The sequence below is a fragment of the Etheostoma cragini genome, chromosome 4, assembly GCF_013103735.1.
Source record: "Etheostoma cragini isolate CJK2018 chromosome 4, CSU_Ecrag_1.0, whole genome shotgun sequence".
NCBI classification, from domain to species: Eukaryota; Metazoa; Chordata; class Actinopteri; order Perciformes; family Percidae; genus Etheostoma; species Etheostoma cragini.
The window spans coordinates 26,152,369-26,167,068 of NC_048410.1; the positions used below are offsets into that span (position 1 = coordinate 26,152,369).

General features: G+C 38.9%; 2 protein-coding genes across 4 annotated transcripts in view; one reads left to right on the forward strand and one right to left on the reverse strand.

Annotated features, from left to right (window-relative positions):
• plxnb1b (plexin b1b) overlaps positions 1–4,734 on the reverse strand; it is a 118,975-nt gene extending 114,241 nt beyond the window's left edge. For all 3 annotated transcript variants that reach the window (XM_034869127.1, XM_034869125.1, XM_034869126.1), the window contains exon 1: positions 4,330–4,734. The gene's annotated coding sequence lies outside the window, so the exon portion shown is untranslated. The remainder of the gene's footprint in view (positions 1–4,329) is intronic.
• Positions 4,735–9,038: 4,304 nt separating this feature from the next.
• ube2v1 (ubiquitin-conjugating enzyme E2 variant 1) overlaps positions 9,039–14,700 on the forward strand; it is an 8,692-nt gene continuing 3,030 nt past the window's right edge. Inside the window, exons 1-2 of the mRNA XM_034870142.1 lie at positions 9,039–9,270; positions 10,390–10,538. Of these exons, the coding sequence (XP_034726033.1) occupies positions 9,249–9,270; positions 10,390–10,538 (171 nt within the window). The 5' untranslated portion in view covers positions 9,039–9,248. The remainder of the gene's footprint in view (positions 9,271–10,389; positions 10,539–14,700) is intronic.

Consider the following 14,700-nt stretch of genomic DNA (forward strand, 5'->3'; position numbering starts at 1 on the left):
CATGCTTAGAAAGACAAATCACGGGACTGTTCCCTTATCCTCTTAGTTGTTTGCCTTAATGCCCTCACTTCAGCTGATGACAACGGGTGACTTTTGCGGTTGACTTTTGAGTTTGTTTTAAGGAGTTTCGTTGGAAGCAGGTACAATGAAAGAATTTGACACTACATGCTCCCTGCAGTCCCTCCATTTACCAGTGTTTCCCATAGATAGGTTCTAATTTAGCGCCCGGCCCAGGTAGATAAAATCCAAATTCCATTTTTTTCTAATCACCAATGTATTTTTATAGTGCCCACAGACCAGCGGTTTCACATTAGTAGTAGCGACTACATCCGCTATATTAGCATGCTGCTTGTGGTGTTGTGGCTTTCCAGATAGTCTATATTGATAAACTGGAGAAGCGCCACAGCTGCTTTTATCAGAGTCTGGCTGTTCAGCCTCTCCGCGGCAGTCTCCGCTCAAGCATATCTTTATAATGAGTTAACCGAAACTAACAGCTGAAGGGAGCTAATTGCTGCAAGCCGACCCTTCAGTTCAACTCTGTTCCCGTATTCATGAACTGTATTTGCGGACTTGAGCCTGAATAAATTGAATTTAAATAATTAATGATGATAACATGTAACTTACTGTATGGATCACAACTTTAAGGTCATATTTTGTATATGTAACATTTTGGCTTCGGGTAATCAGGTATTTTATCTGATGAACCATAAAATTGATTTGACAAACCAGCCACATTTAATTGACATAGCATTGACATCAAAGGCTACACTTCATGTATCATCTTCAAGTCTGGTTAAATAATATGTACAATAGTTATTTCTTTCTAAATTATCTGTTAATGTTATGTAGTCATTGTTTCTTAACGCTGGTATAGTTTCTTAACCTTGTTGACTTGTTGATTACTGAACCCAGCCATCACACACACCGTGCCATCACATCGTGCACCACCCACCACAAGTTAATTCTCTATATGTGGGAAACACAGCAGCACACAAAACAAGAGCAGTCAAACCCTTCCCCCTGCACCTTTTGACCTTTGGCAGGTCTGTGACAGAATTTGTGCAGTTAATCTTGTTTATTGGAGAGTCAATGAATTCTACAAATCCTCTCTAAATGCTGACATCTGTAAACTTGGTTGCTACTTATTAGTCTAGTGAAAATAATTCCATGCAATACCTTTTTCTGTTTCATTTTGAGAAATCACTATATGTCATTGCCTTAAAGAGCCCCTATTGTACTTCTTTTCAGCATCATATTTGTCCTCTAGGGGTCTACTAGAATAGGTCTACATGCTTGATGTTCAAAAAACATAAGTTTCTTTTTCAGAACACACCAGATTTTTCTAGCTGTTCTATTATTTGCCTTTACCCACATCCTCTATATATCAACATACCTAATGATTATTTATCAAAAAGTCTCATTGTGTGCATATTTTGTGAAAGCACCATTTGTCAACCCAACAATTTCGCCACAATATCGATAGGAGGTATTTGGTAAAAAAAAAAAATATAGTGATTTGATTTTCTCCAACTCACCTTGCTGTAATTGGTCAACCAAATTCAAACAATCCTATCGGTGGGCTATGCTTGCTTAGGCAGCACCTATGAAAAACTGGGCTGGCTTTTTCAATCAATGACATAGTTAATTGAGGAATTTCAAACAGAAATGTGGGTGAGCCGTTTTAGGCAGTTAAGAAAGTGCTGTTTGTAGGAGAGAAAAGATCCATTTGGAATTAAATGTGTTACAAAAAATATATAACAATAACAGACAAGGAAAATCCAAAAAAAGCATAAAAACATTGGCCTGCACATGTCTGCACGTTGTGTCTAATGACGGATTCATTGGTTCTAATAACATGGCTCGTGTCTGATGACATTGTGTTTTACATGGATTTAAGGTTTTCTAAACAAAACTCATCAAAAGATGGAGCAAATCCAACCTTTCGCAAGTTGGGGAGCGCAATGTTCCATGACACACAATAACATTCCATTCGTGTTGATTAGGCCTACATGCGAGAGTACCTGTGTAATGTCTTGTATAGGAGAAATGTATTCGCCTTTCCTACCGTGTATTAGGAGCTCTAGCTGGTTGTTTTAATGTTCACTTTTTAACTCACCAACTTTGCTAACCTCTCTTGTCCTCACAGCGTCACTCATACACTACCCTCTGTTGCGGCTTGCTCTCCTTGCGCGACCACACAAGCATTGACGTCACTTACTTAAGGCACCCTGCCATTATCGCTCTAACTTACGCTACTCTTGAAAGGGGGTTCCGGTACGTATACCACGGGAATTTCTTGCTTTTCGCGGTAAGAAAAAAATCCATATTGTCACAGCCATAATGAACATTTCTCACTGAATGATTGAAAAAAACAAATAGTCCTCTACATTAATCTGGCGAAAAACTTTTTCAAGGCTTTAAAAAAAAAAAAAAGGTAAAATGTGCACACCATATTGACAGCATTTATACACAAGGCCAAGGGTCATTTTACAAGTCGAGACACCTTTGGGTGCTGATGTCTGACTTTATCCAGGTACAAGTCTGAACTGGCTAGTAGTTCTGCTAACAAGCACTCATTCACTTCAGGGTTTATAAAATGTAGTCCACTTAAACATCCATTCTAATGGCATACACTCATTATTTGACATGGACCACAACTTTTAACTTGAGAAAGCAATGGAAAACTCGTCATACTTTTTATCAGTAGTTTCAGCCTTTGTCTATCTTTATTCTACAACTTGAAAACTGGGGATCATTTGTTTTGGGTCCAACACAAACTTAGCTACGTTACAAATACTCCAAATTACCTATTTTAGTGAAATTACACTTTTCTACTGCCGTTAAAAGTAATTTAATCCCCGAAACGTGTTGGTCTGTTTAAACAAATGTTTTTAGGGATTGCTTGTATAGAGTTGAGATTTTTTAAGAGGTGGTTTATCACAGGAAACAATTTTTTCTTGGAATTTAGAAGTTCAGAAGATCATGTCACCATACCCTACTAGGCACAATATTCTGGGCACACCCTCGTTTTTCCAATACTACCTACCAACAATCTTAAATAATTGAGCAATTTTCATCATTGGGGGGGGATATTCCATCTCATTTACTGGCTTATGCTAAGCCACCAATTCTGTAATGAGGCAATAGGAGCAGATGGACATGGTTTAAGACGGCACTCAACTGTGAGAGGAGACCATCACCCATGGAACACAATAACACAAAAGGTAAGGTCACACATAGTCACTGGCAGCCTTTGTGATGGATGGATGTATTTGCCATGACATTTGAAAGTAAGTGTAATATCAAACAAGTTACTGTGTTAAAAGTCATATACAGGTCTTCATGATATTACATGAAGACCTGTATCTGACTTTCTATTGTAAAGAGCTCCATTATCAGCAATAGCATTTATGATTGCTTATATTAACTTGCACTGCCTTCATTTGCAGTTCATGCAGTCACATTTTTTTGAATGGCACACTTATTAAGTAGCTAATGCTGTTCTGAAAGAACAATCCTCTTTTAATGGCAATAATATATTAATTATAATGACTGCAAACGTAAGGCTTGCTAAATGAATGATCATTTTAAGATGGGATTAGGCTACGTCATTTGAAGCATAACTATTTGTCATCTGATTTTCAGGTTACCTGTTTGAGGTTTCCTTTTTTTCTGGCTGAAATCACCCAATCCCACTTTATATTAATAGCGAATCACAGTGGGGGTTATAGCAACTAAATCCGAACACTTTAATGTAATATGAAAAAGTTACACTTGTTTAAGCCAGGGAGGTAACGTCAATGTGAAAAGTTCCGTCGGAGTGATGATGACCCAGGGGGTTGGCTAACGTTGGCTGCTCTCTGAGCTGTTGTGTTGTGCCTGTAAATTATATGGCACTATAAGATGCCAAAGTTGTTCACTCACTTGGCATTTAAACACCGTTACATGGAGTCACAGAGCATTCAACATAATGAACATTAGTGAAAGATAACGTTGGTCCCTAAAAGCGACGCCGCCTAGAGGATGTGTATTGGCTAAGTTAGCTAACTCAAGTGAAGCACACTGTGGACCAGTTTTTGATTGAGTCTGAATGAAAACAAAGTGGGCAATGGTTTAAAAATGCACGTAAAGATAGTGAAAGCTGAAAAGTTTTTTTTAAATAACGTTACGACGTCATTGGTACTGCTCTTCAGTCTTCACATGACAGAGGCTCGGTCATTTAGAGGGCAAACACGTGGGAAAACACACGCAGTTTTAATTTTAAATTAGATAAAGAAGAGTAGCTCGTGTTAAGTAGAAGAGGACTACACGGCCCAGACTGCCACTCACCTTGCCCTGTGTACAACTCTTCAGTCACTTGCTCAAAACGCAGGTTTACTCCTCTTTTCAGCGAAGCAAGAAGGTTTTCAATGAGTGTAACGTTGTCCAATTCGTCTGAAACCGGCAGACAGATAAACGTTATTTCTCGTGGTTACGAGATCACAAATTCCATTGTCGATCAGTCCGGACTTGCAAATGTGCTGTCGGGCATCAAACTTTTACTAGTTTACACTCCTAACGTCTCGGTGGGGGACAAATCAGTGCAGTTATTCCATGCAGTAAAAAGTGACGCTTAATTTAGTTTCTTTCCTTTGCTTGGTTTTACCTAGCAGGTTTCTACCCCCCACATGTAGCCGGCGGGGTAAGTAGTGGTGGGAATGGTTTGGTGCTGCGCTCAGCGGCCAGCTACCCACAAGCGTAAAAAGGGGTTTGGCAAAGGGGGATATATCATGCTGCCTTCAAGTGCTCCTCGTATTTTCGATTTAAAAATTAGTAGAAAGTCTCGTGATGCTTCACTGGCTGCTTAAAAACGGCAGTGTTACACCAATGCTCTGTTTTTAGTCAACGTAATGGTGTTAAATTGAGTTTCTATCAAATCACAACGACCACATCTCAAAGGACATTGCAAAACCTTGCACAAGTTTGGAAGTGTACGAAACTAAATCTTTATTTTAGCAGTCACATCACTTAAGACTATAGCCCACTTAGTTATGAAGGATCCCCGACTGTTTGATAAACGTGATCATTAACTGAAATCCTGTCATGTCATGTTTAGGCTCCACTGTGTTGTTTTCAATGTTTGCTGCAATTTAACATATTCCAATATTTGCCCCAGCATGTCAAGGCAGCATCAGCTGCCAGAGAAATGGCTGGTACATGGCAGACCCCTTTTGGTCAGTTGGAGATGTGCATTCCGTCCTGATCCCATCCAGCAATGATAGTTTGATCCCGTTTGATTCCCAAAGTTTGTCACTTTACAGACCTCTATTTAAATACACAGGCTAACAGTTTTCTATGATTGGTTGAAAGGGTGAAAGCTATGATTTTAATATGACATTAACTCATCTCTCTCAAGCAGCTCTGGGAATGCATGACCCCATTTTTAATACCACTACTTTTTGAGTTTCCAAGCTTTATGTACTGTTAAGTCAGCTAATGCAAGGAAATGAAAGAGATGAATAAATACTGTATAATGTGTTTGTGCTACTTTCTAACAAGCACTTGTCATCAGCTATAATGCAGCATGCAATTAAGAATAAGTTAGGCATTAATCTGTTATGACTGGAATTTAAGATGGAAATATTTCTTATGCTCCATGAAGTTGTCTAGGGGTTAGACATTTTCTGCTCCTCCATTTACAGGACATGTCACACTCTGACACAGTAGATGCACACCAATAGAGACCACACAGAGATCACAAAACCTGCTGCACAGTCTTGTCATCTTTAAGGAGGGTCTCTCTCCCTCTGTCTCTGAAGTGTCCCCTGTAGTGAAAAGCAGCCTTTTATCTCCCCTCTTTCCTAAATCTCCTGTAATGAGGACTGAAGATAGATAAACCACACACTCTTTAAAGATCACTCACCATGCCACCTCCTAGTTCAAAGGCTGGACAACAACAGTCGGGTCTACTCAATACAGGAGTATATTTTCAATGTTATATGATAACAATTTATGAAGGCATGTCAGTAAATATTGTGATCGGAACATTACACAAATGTTGGCGTTAACATTGCAACATAATTTAGCCATAGATAAGGTCAATACCCAGAAACAATGAGATCACATGTCTTTATATATAGAATATACAGTATATAATATGTCATATTGGTTGTTTAAATAACATATCATTGTATATGATGCATCTGAATATATTGAGCTTATGACACAGTATTGGTAAATCTTAATATTATAAAGCTTTAATTTTAAAATGCGATAGATTGGGGGGAGCAAGGTGGAGGCTCTGGGTGTGGCTCTGACCAACTGCCACTTTTCCCGTTTAAAATCCACGATGTCTCTCTCTCATGGGCTGGCCAAATTCCAAAGCAGAGAAAGGGGAAGTAACTTTGCCCCTTATGACCTCATAAGGAGCAAGATTCCAGATTGGCCCATCTGAGCTTTCATTTTCTCAAAGGCAGAGCAGGATACCCAGGGCGCCATTACAACTATCGCCATTTCTAGCCACTGGAGAACCATAGAGAGGCTAAAAAAACATTTTCATGCCGTGGGACCTTTAATGTGTTTTGCCATTAAGCCTTCACTAAAAAAGACATGAGATGGTTCTTTTGCTCTTAACCACTAGAACACAGCCTTTTTTCCTGAATTTGTTGTGGGGACTGTCTTTTGTAAGTTCTTCCTGGCATTGATTCTCATAATGTGTGGAACCCTAATGAAGGGATAACCGGCATTCTTTCAATCCCCCATTTTATGATAGTAGCGGAGAGTGCAGTCTGACATGTAGCGCTAAAATCTGTGCCTAGTTGGGATGAGTTCCAGTGACTATGAAGGCATTAAGCATCAGTAGAAACTCACAATCCCATTGTCAGAAAACCAAAGGAAAATGAAATACTTTTGGACTCACTTTTTGACTGACGATAAGCTTGAGGGAAGGAATAATGCCAATGCAACAACAACACACAAATGATCTATTAATTCAACAGGTTAAAGATAATTTAGAACATGTCAGAATTACCTATTCAAACCACTATTAGCAAGCTAAATACAAAACACTGTACAGCACGTGTGTGTAGACTATTTTGAAGTCAATAGTACTTTCATACCCAGGATTTCTATTAGGACCCTTTAGACTGTTTGGCTGTTTGTGTGTATGTTTCTAAGCACAGGCTCGTATTCATTCGCAGGGTGACGGAGAAGTGAGTTTGAAAAATGGAAAAGAGTGTGAATAGGCATGCCTGTCTGTCAGGAGCAACACACTATATTCACGTCCCTGTGAAAAACACTGAGCCATTCATCCCCAAAGTTCACACACACACACACACACACACACACACATCTCAGCCACTCTGAGAACCAACTTGTCTTTGGAGTTGAGAGAAGAGCTGGGCGTGTTGGCTGGGATGGGGGATGGGGGGTGGGCGTCCGGCTTGATGGCTGGGGGAGGTGTGGGCAGGCTTGGGTGAGAGGACAGCCTCCCCCTCACAGCATGTTAATTATCACATACCCAAACATACCCAAAAGTAATGTACCTTACTTTATTATATAACTCAGATGTACATCAAACACGTTTCAAAAATCTTTCTCTCACCTTTTTTCAAATCCTGAAGGTTCCTGGAGAACATTTTTGGGAATAATTTACTGAGAAGTTTTTACAATTGTCCATGTCTGAAATTAAAATTGACATAGCCCAGTGTCCTTTGAGTGAAGGATTCAAGGGTTGGTCTCATAAAATATACATCACCAATATAGTTAGTTAGGTTAAAAAAGTTCCTAAGATGGCACATGGCATACACAATAATGTAAATAAATCTTTAAAACATTAAATGCTGGATCACCATCCGATTTAATTAGAGTTTTGTAAATCAGGTGTTGATCCGCCTAATTTTTTGAAATCGTTTTAAGATATCATGCTATATTTGTCTCTTTGTTTATTTGTTTGCCTGTCAGCAGGGTATCTCCAAAAGTGTAAATGATTGTTAAAGTTGCTGCAATGTCAAGGAACATAACACAAACATATTTACTCTCTTATTGAGACATGGTGTAACAATAAAGTTTGAACTCCAATGACACTTTCTGTGTTGTCCAGTAGATGGTGAACTCGTACTTTCAATAACCACCTCTGTCAGAGTGTGCTCTGTTCTGGGCTGTTTAGTGCTGCCTGTGCTCACGTTAAAAAAACAGTAGCAGCCAGTCACAATCAAAGGCAATTTCTGTATTTTCTATGTTGAAGCCAAGTGATGCAACACGACATTAACTGCTGCACTGCACGTCATCTTGAAAAAGAGTGATGTCACAGTGCACCAGGGCTGGTTCTAGCCTGCTATATAAGGGTGGGCTAGTGGGAAAACTGGGGCAACATGGGCGATTGGTATAGCACAGAGGTTGACCCAACGAGTAGCAGCTTCAAGGCCTTGGTGACATGGCACAAACATTTTGCATAATCACAGCTAGCCTGGCAAACCCCGGTCTCATAGGTCCTGCCCCCCCAAAAAAATGATCATTAAACACATCATTTCCTGCACTCTGGTAATTTTATTTTACACCTATCTCTACCTTTTTCTGAATTAATTTATGCTGGAAATTCTTTATTTTTGTAAAGGAAAACACAGGAAAATTGAAAATATAAAAACTGTATTTCTTTCCTAATATTTATCCTCCTGTAGATAAACTTTTTTTATTTAACGTTATCTCTGCTGAGTCAACACACATGTAGGTCTATATAATATAACTCCTCCCTCCCATTTTTCGTCTTTTGTTTGGGAAAGTAACCATTTAAATGTGCATGTGGGACTTATTTATATGAATGATAGCCTACATAAATTAATTTTAAATAATAAATATCTTATTTTGAGAGAAAAGGGTCATACATAATACGAGAATAAAGTCACAATAGGCATAGAAAAAAAAAAAAACTTCCCTGTAGCCTAGTGCGCATTACGTTGTTGCTCTGCTCATATGGCAGTATCTCATCCACACCGTTTGACATACAGAGAGATCCCCGTTTTGGTCTGGGGATGAGACAAAGCCTTTTGCTGGGCCAGCAGCGCTCAATAAAAATAAACGCCAGTCTTAAAAACAGAACTAACTTATACCAATAGCATGAAGCAGGTCAAGTGAAAATATGTGTTATCCTAATGGGGAAAATAACATACACAATAATTGTTAGGCTACTTTTTTTTTCTTAAGGCGGACACGCGCCACTTAACATCATCGTACGTGCGCGCTTCCGACCGTAAACTAAACCAGTGACAAAGATGGCGGCCTCCGCCGCATCAGGTAAGTTGACTTCACCGACAGTTTATACGTCTGTGTCTTTTCATTGATTTTGTGTAAGAAGTACACTTTCCACTGTACCAAATTATTCGCACAATAATTTTGCAATTGCCAAGAATCCAGCTGCAGTGGAGTTTTGGCTGTAGCTAAGCGAACAATGCTGTCACAAACGATGCTAACGTTAGTTAGCTAGCTAGCTCATTGGCTATAGCTAAACTGGCCCACAATTCTCTGAGCAACACTCGGCAGTCTGCAACAACCTTGATCTACCATTATGAAGCTAGCTGGTCAAAGAAAAGGCTAGCACTACATGCGGATTCATTACACATCAAACATCACATGATTCTGTGGTATTGATGGGTTACTCTGTTCGCCTATGACCAGCTTGATGGGTAGCTAATGTGAACGTGAAAACCCAACACTTGTTTGCGTAGATGACGATAGCTGTCCAGCAACTGGAGAGTCATTCCGGAAGAAATACTCAAACGTACTTAGTCAACAGGAAATTAACCCAATGTATTTTACTTAATAACTCGTTTAAATGGTCTTACTGCTTATGTAATATAAACAGCAGTCCTTAGTGGTATGTTTTTATATTTAAAAGTGAAGTAGCCAACTCCTTAAACAGTAACAACGTAATGTAGTTCCATAGGGCAAATGTCCACCAAAAGTGCTGTTTTTTTTCCACTGCTAGGTTCAGAATAACATTATTCTGGAAAGGATCCCTACAAAAATAGACCTTCATGTTAAAGAGTAAGATCCTTTTTTGTTAAACTAGAAAAGGCTCTTGACATTGCTGTCGTTAAACCCACCAGAATCCATTACAATACTTTTAGTGTGTATAGATCTAGCATATTACTGCATGTAAATCGGTAAATTGTGTGTTCAGTTAAACCATACTAGAGTGGTGATTGTTGTGGAGAGATGAACCATACATATTTTAATAGTTTTATTTTGTACATTTTTATTTTCTATTCAGATCTCTTTCCTACATACTCTCTCCAGTAATTTGAGTGTGATTATTTCCCAATAAACTTTTTAGTCATCTTGTAAAAAGTATTCCGATTACATTATTTTTCAAAAAAAAAGTTCGGCCTAAAATGTGTGTGTGTGTCTACATAGGCATCGTAGTTCCCCGCAGCTTTCGGCTGCTGGAGGAACTGGAGGAAGGTCAGAAAGGAGGTGGAGACGGTACAGTGAGCTGGGGACTTGAAGATGATGACGACATGACACTTACTCACTGGAATGGCATGATCATTGGCCCTTCAAAGGTGAGCCACCTTTACGTACATCATACTGCTCTTCAGTTGGCCAATAGCAGGCTTTTTCTTGGCTCACAATAAGGCGGAGGTGGTGCATACTATGTCCTACTTACAAGCAACATATTTTAAGAGACCATTCTCTTTTTAACTGCCTGTATTAATCAGATGATGTGTACACTGTTTCACATGCCCTCATAATTCTCTGTATGAGCTGAAAATATTACACAGATTGCATTTAAGTTAACGTTAGGGCTGCACAATTAATACAATTTTAATCACGTTAACAATTTTGACTTCCCACGATCAAGTTTGCGTGATCGAGCAAAAAGCGTCATTTAATAGAACGCTCTAGTTTTTTTTGCAAAGCCAGTCTACCGCTCCTTAAACCACTGTCTGATCCTGTTCCAGTCATAGTTGTTCACTGCACCACGCAGCTTAGTTTCTAGATGTTGACCGTCATAGAGGACAGTATTGTGAGGAAAATGTAACAGATATATGTCGGTTAAACGTTGGTCTCAAGGTTTACCAGTTTACATTTTGTCCTGTCTGTATTAGTCACAGCAATACTACTGGTAACCAGTGCTAGTCGGTGCTAATTGGTGTCTGTTAGCTCACAAGGCTCTAGGGCTTGAGTAATATTTTTCATCTAGGACGCATCAGTGCACCTAATGTCCATACGCTGCAATGTTGTTTATATTGACATGGCCTAATTTTGCATTACATGACCCATTTCTTCTGTAAAGCCGTTCCTGTGTTGGTTCTCTCCTCTCCACTCCCTCCTCTTACTCTTCGCGACACACAAATGTCCACAGTTTTAGTTGTTATTAACACAGCTGTGTATTGTTAAGCATGAGAGGCAAACCTGTATTTGTACCAGTGTTTCCGCTGGTAACTCTATCACGGCCGCTACGGCGAAAAACACAGACAAAGTTATTGAATGCAACTAACTTCAGTTTGTAGAGTAATAGCGTGTAGACGGAGCTGCTGGAGCCGCAAGAGACCTGACCAATGGGCAGAATATCATAGTTCATAAAAATGCAGCGCAGTGATGATACAGACATTTCATACACACGACGTGTGTAACTCCACTGACCCGACCTGTGCTGGACCCATCCATAATGAGTCAGGTGACGCTCTATGAGTAGCAGGAAGAGAGAATTCCTGTCAGAACAAGTGCTGCAGCATTCTGGATCAGCTGAAGAGTCTTTATGGATTTTTTCAAGCAGCCTGATAATAAAGAATTGCAGTAATCCAGCCTAGAAGTAACAAATGCATGGACTAGTTTTTCTGCATCATTTTTAGAGAGGATATTCCTGATTCTTGCAATAGGTGAATAAAGGCAGTCCTTGAAATTTGCTTAATGTGAAAATTAAACACCATGTCCTGATCAAATATAACTCCAAGACTCTTCACAGTGGTGCTGGAGGCCAGGGTGATGCCATCCAGAGTAATTATCTCTTTGGATAATGCGTCACGAAGGTGCTTGGGCCCCAGAACAGTAACTTCAGTTTTATCTGAGTTTAATAATTACAGGTCATCCAGGTTTTAACATCTTGAAGGCACATTTGAAGTTTAGCTAACTGATTAGTTTCATCCAGCTTGATTGATAGATATAATTGAATATATATAACAATGAAAGTTTATGGAGTTTTTCCTGATCATATTGCCTAAAGGAAGCATGTATAAAGTGAACAGGATTTGACAGAGCACAGATCCTTGTGGGACTCCGTGACTAACTTTGGCGTGCATGGAGGATTCATCGTTAACGTGTGCAAACTGAGATTAATCTGATAAATAAGACTTAAACCAGCTTAGAGCAGTTCCTTTAATGCCAATTAAATGTTGCAGTCTCTTTAATAGGATATGATGGTCAGTGGTATCAAATGCAGCACTAAGATCCAATAACACCAGTGCAGAGAGTCCTTTGTCTGATGCAATTAGGAGGTCATTAGTAATTTTCTCAAATGCTGTCTCTGTGCTATGATGAACAGTAAATCAAGAGGATGTAGATCTTCCGTGTGTGGTTTAGAAATAAACAGAAGTGCATAAATGCACTTGTAGTGCAACCTTTTTCCTTTACCACTGTGGCACAGGAAGTAATTTGACAACATATATAAGATGTTGTTGGCTGGGTTGCAATAGCAGTAAGTTAGTTTGAGTCTACAAGGTAACTAGTTTTTTCTTTTTTCCCCAAATGTAAAGTCATACCGTTCAGTGTTACCTCAGTGTTAACCCAAACTGTTTTTTTTTTCCAGCTGTAGAGTATTGTGACAGACACAGAATTGACAAACCACATTGAGCTTTGTGAGCAGCTGTAATCAGAAGCTTTGTGCATCTCATTGTTTCACCTCATTAATAGTATGAAACGTTAGTCCTCGCTTTCTGACCTTCATCTAGCTTTTTTAGACATGTATTGAAATGAATAGTATAGAATTGTAGTAATCACAAAATCCTCATCAGCAGATACAGTTCAGGTGCAGTAGTGGAATGTACTAAGTACATTTACTCAATCACTGTACGCTTACAAATTCAAGGTACTTGAGTATTTACATTTTATGCTACTTTTACTTAATACTTTTACTCCACTACATCTGTTGACAGCTTTAGTTAATTTTTAAAATATAAGTTTTCTTTCCCCTTCCTGTCTAGTTAAAACCATGTATGGTGCAGTATGGTGTATTTTGGTGATTTTCAATTTAAGTGTTTCTAATTTGTCTGTTTCACTGATCAGAATACTGCATCCAGAGCTTAGCCAAGGTAACTGCAGCTTAAAAAAAGACTATTTTGTGTCTTTGGTGCTTTTTGGTTTGGCATTAATCACTATTTCGTTAACTGTCTATGTAACCACTCCACCCAAGTACCATTACTTCGCCTTTCTGAGAATATAGTTCCCAGTTAGTATGCGGTTAGAAGATGGTTTTGTCTCATGTGACCTTGTTATTTGTACACCCTGTGACTAAAAAAATCACAACATGTAAATAGGAACATGGAGTTATTTTGTCACTTATTGGATGCAGTAGGCTAGTTGCGTCCGCGCTAAGCTAATGCGGGGGCCGTCAGACAGAGTTACAGCATGCAAGGAGATCAGAAGGGTATATATCAACTTGTCTAACTCTTAGGGTAGCAGTGAATAAGCTAAAGTCAAAATACGTCTGCGTGTTCCTTTTAAAAATGTTAAATAGGTTCAAGAATTGGGAAAGTATGTTACCTTTCTGAAGGGCTCCCAGAAGCCATGTTCTGTGGAGTTTTGTTTTATTTATTTTATCTTCATTTTTAGCCAAGGATGTGTACCCTGATTGACAGCCGAGGCCTGCAGCATATGTGGTGATGAGTGTGGAGGTTCAGGAAGGGAGGGGATGTGTTTGTGTAAATTGGTTTGTGTTCTCGTAAAAAAACATTGTTAATCACAAAAAGGTCTTAAAAAGTCTTAAATTTAATTAGGGGTACCCTGTTAGCGCCACCCATCCAAATGTGTCTAAAGAAACGCAAAAGACCCCTTGTCAAAGTATTTTTTCACCCTTGTATTGATGAACAGTGTCAGACAGATAAGTACTCGTAAATCTAAGTGAAAGAGACATACTATATTGTTAATAGCAATTGTTTTCTGACACAATTATTTGTACAGCAACATTTGGAATTGTAACATCTCTAGTTAAAGGTTTAATTAGATTTTTTTTTTTTAATGGAGCCCTTCTTAACCCTTGTGTTGTCTTCCCGTCAACAATGTCAAGTCACTTATTGCTTTTTTTGACACTTTTTCAATGTTGTGGGTGCTTTAAAAAATTATTAAATTTAAATTAAAAAAAGTAATTTGATAGTTCTAATGTTGACATTATAAGTGCTTATTTTTTTTGACCCGAGTATAACATGAGGGTTAAACCATCAATCCAGTTGTCAGTTGACCGGAACAATCAACCTTATTCTTCTGTAATTCCATTAAATTAGTGATGCACCAATGTATCGGCTGGAGATTGGAGTTGGCCAATATCCGCCATATTTACTCTCACTCGCAAATACGGTGACACACACCGATGGCAGTAGCTGATGTTTATCTATTTTGCACTACCCTAATCTTGTGTTAATTGGTCTGACTCGTACAACAGTACCCTACCCAGGAAAAAAAAAAGAATATTTATAGCGCACACACACACACACACACACACACACACAC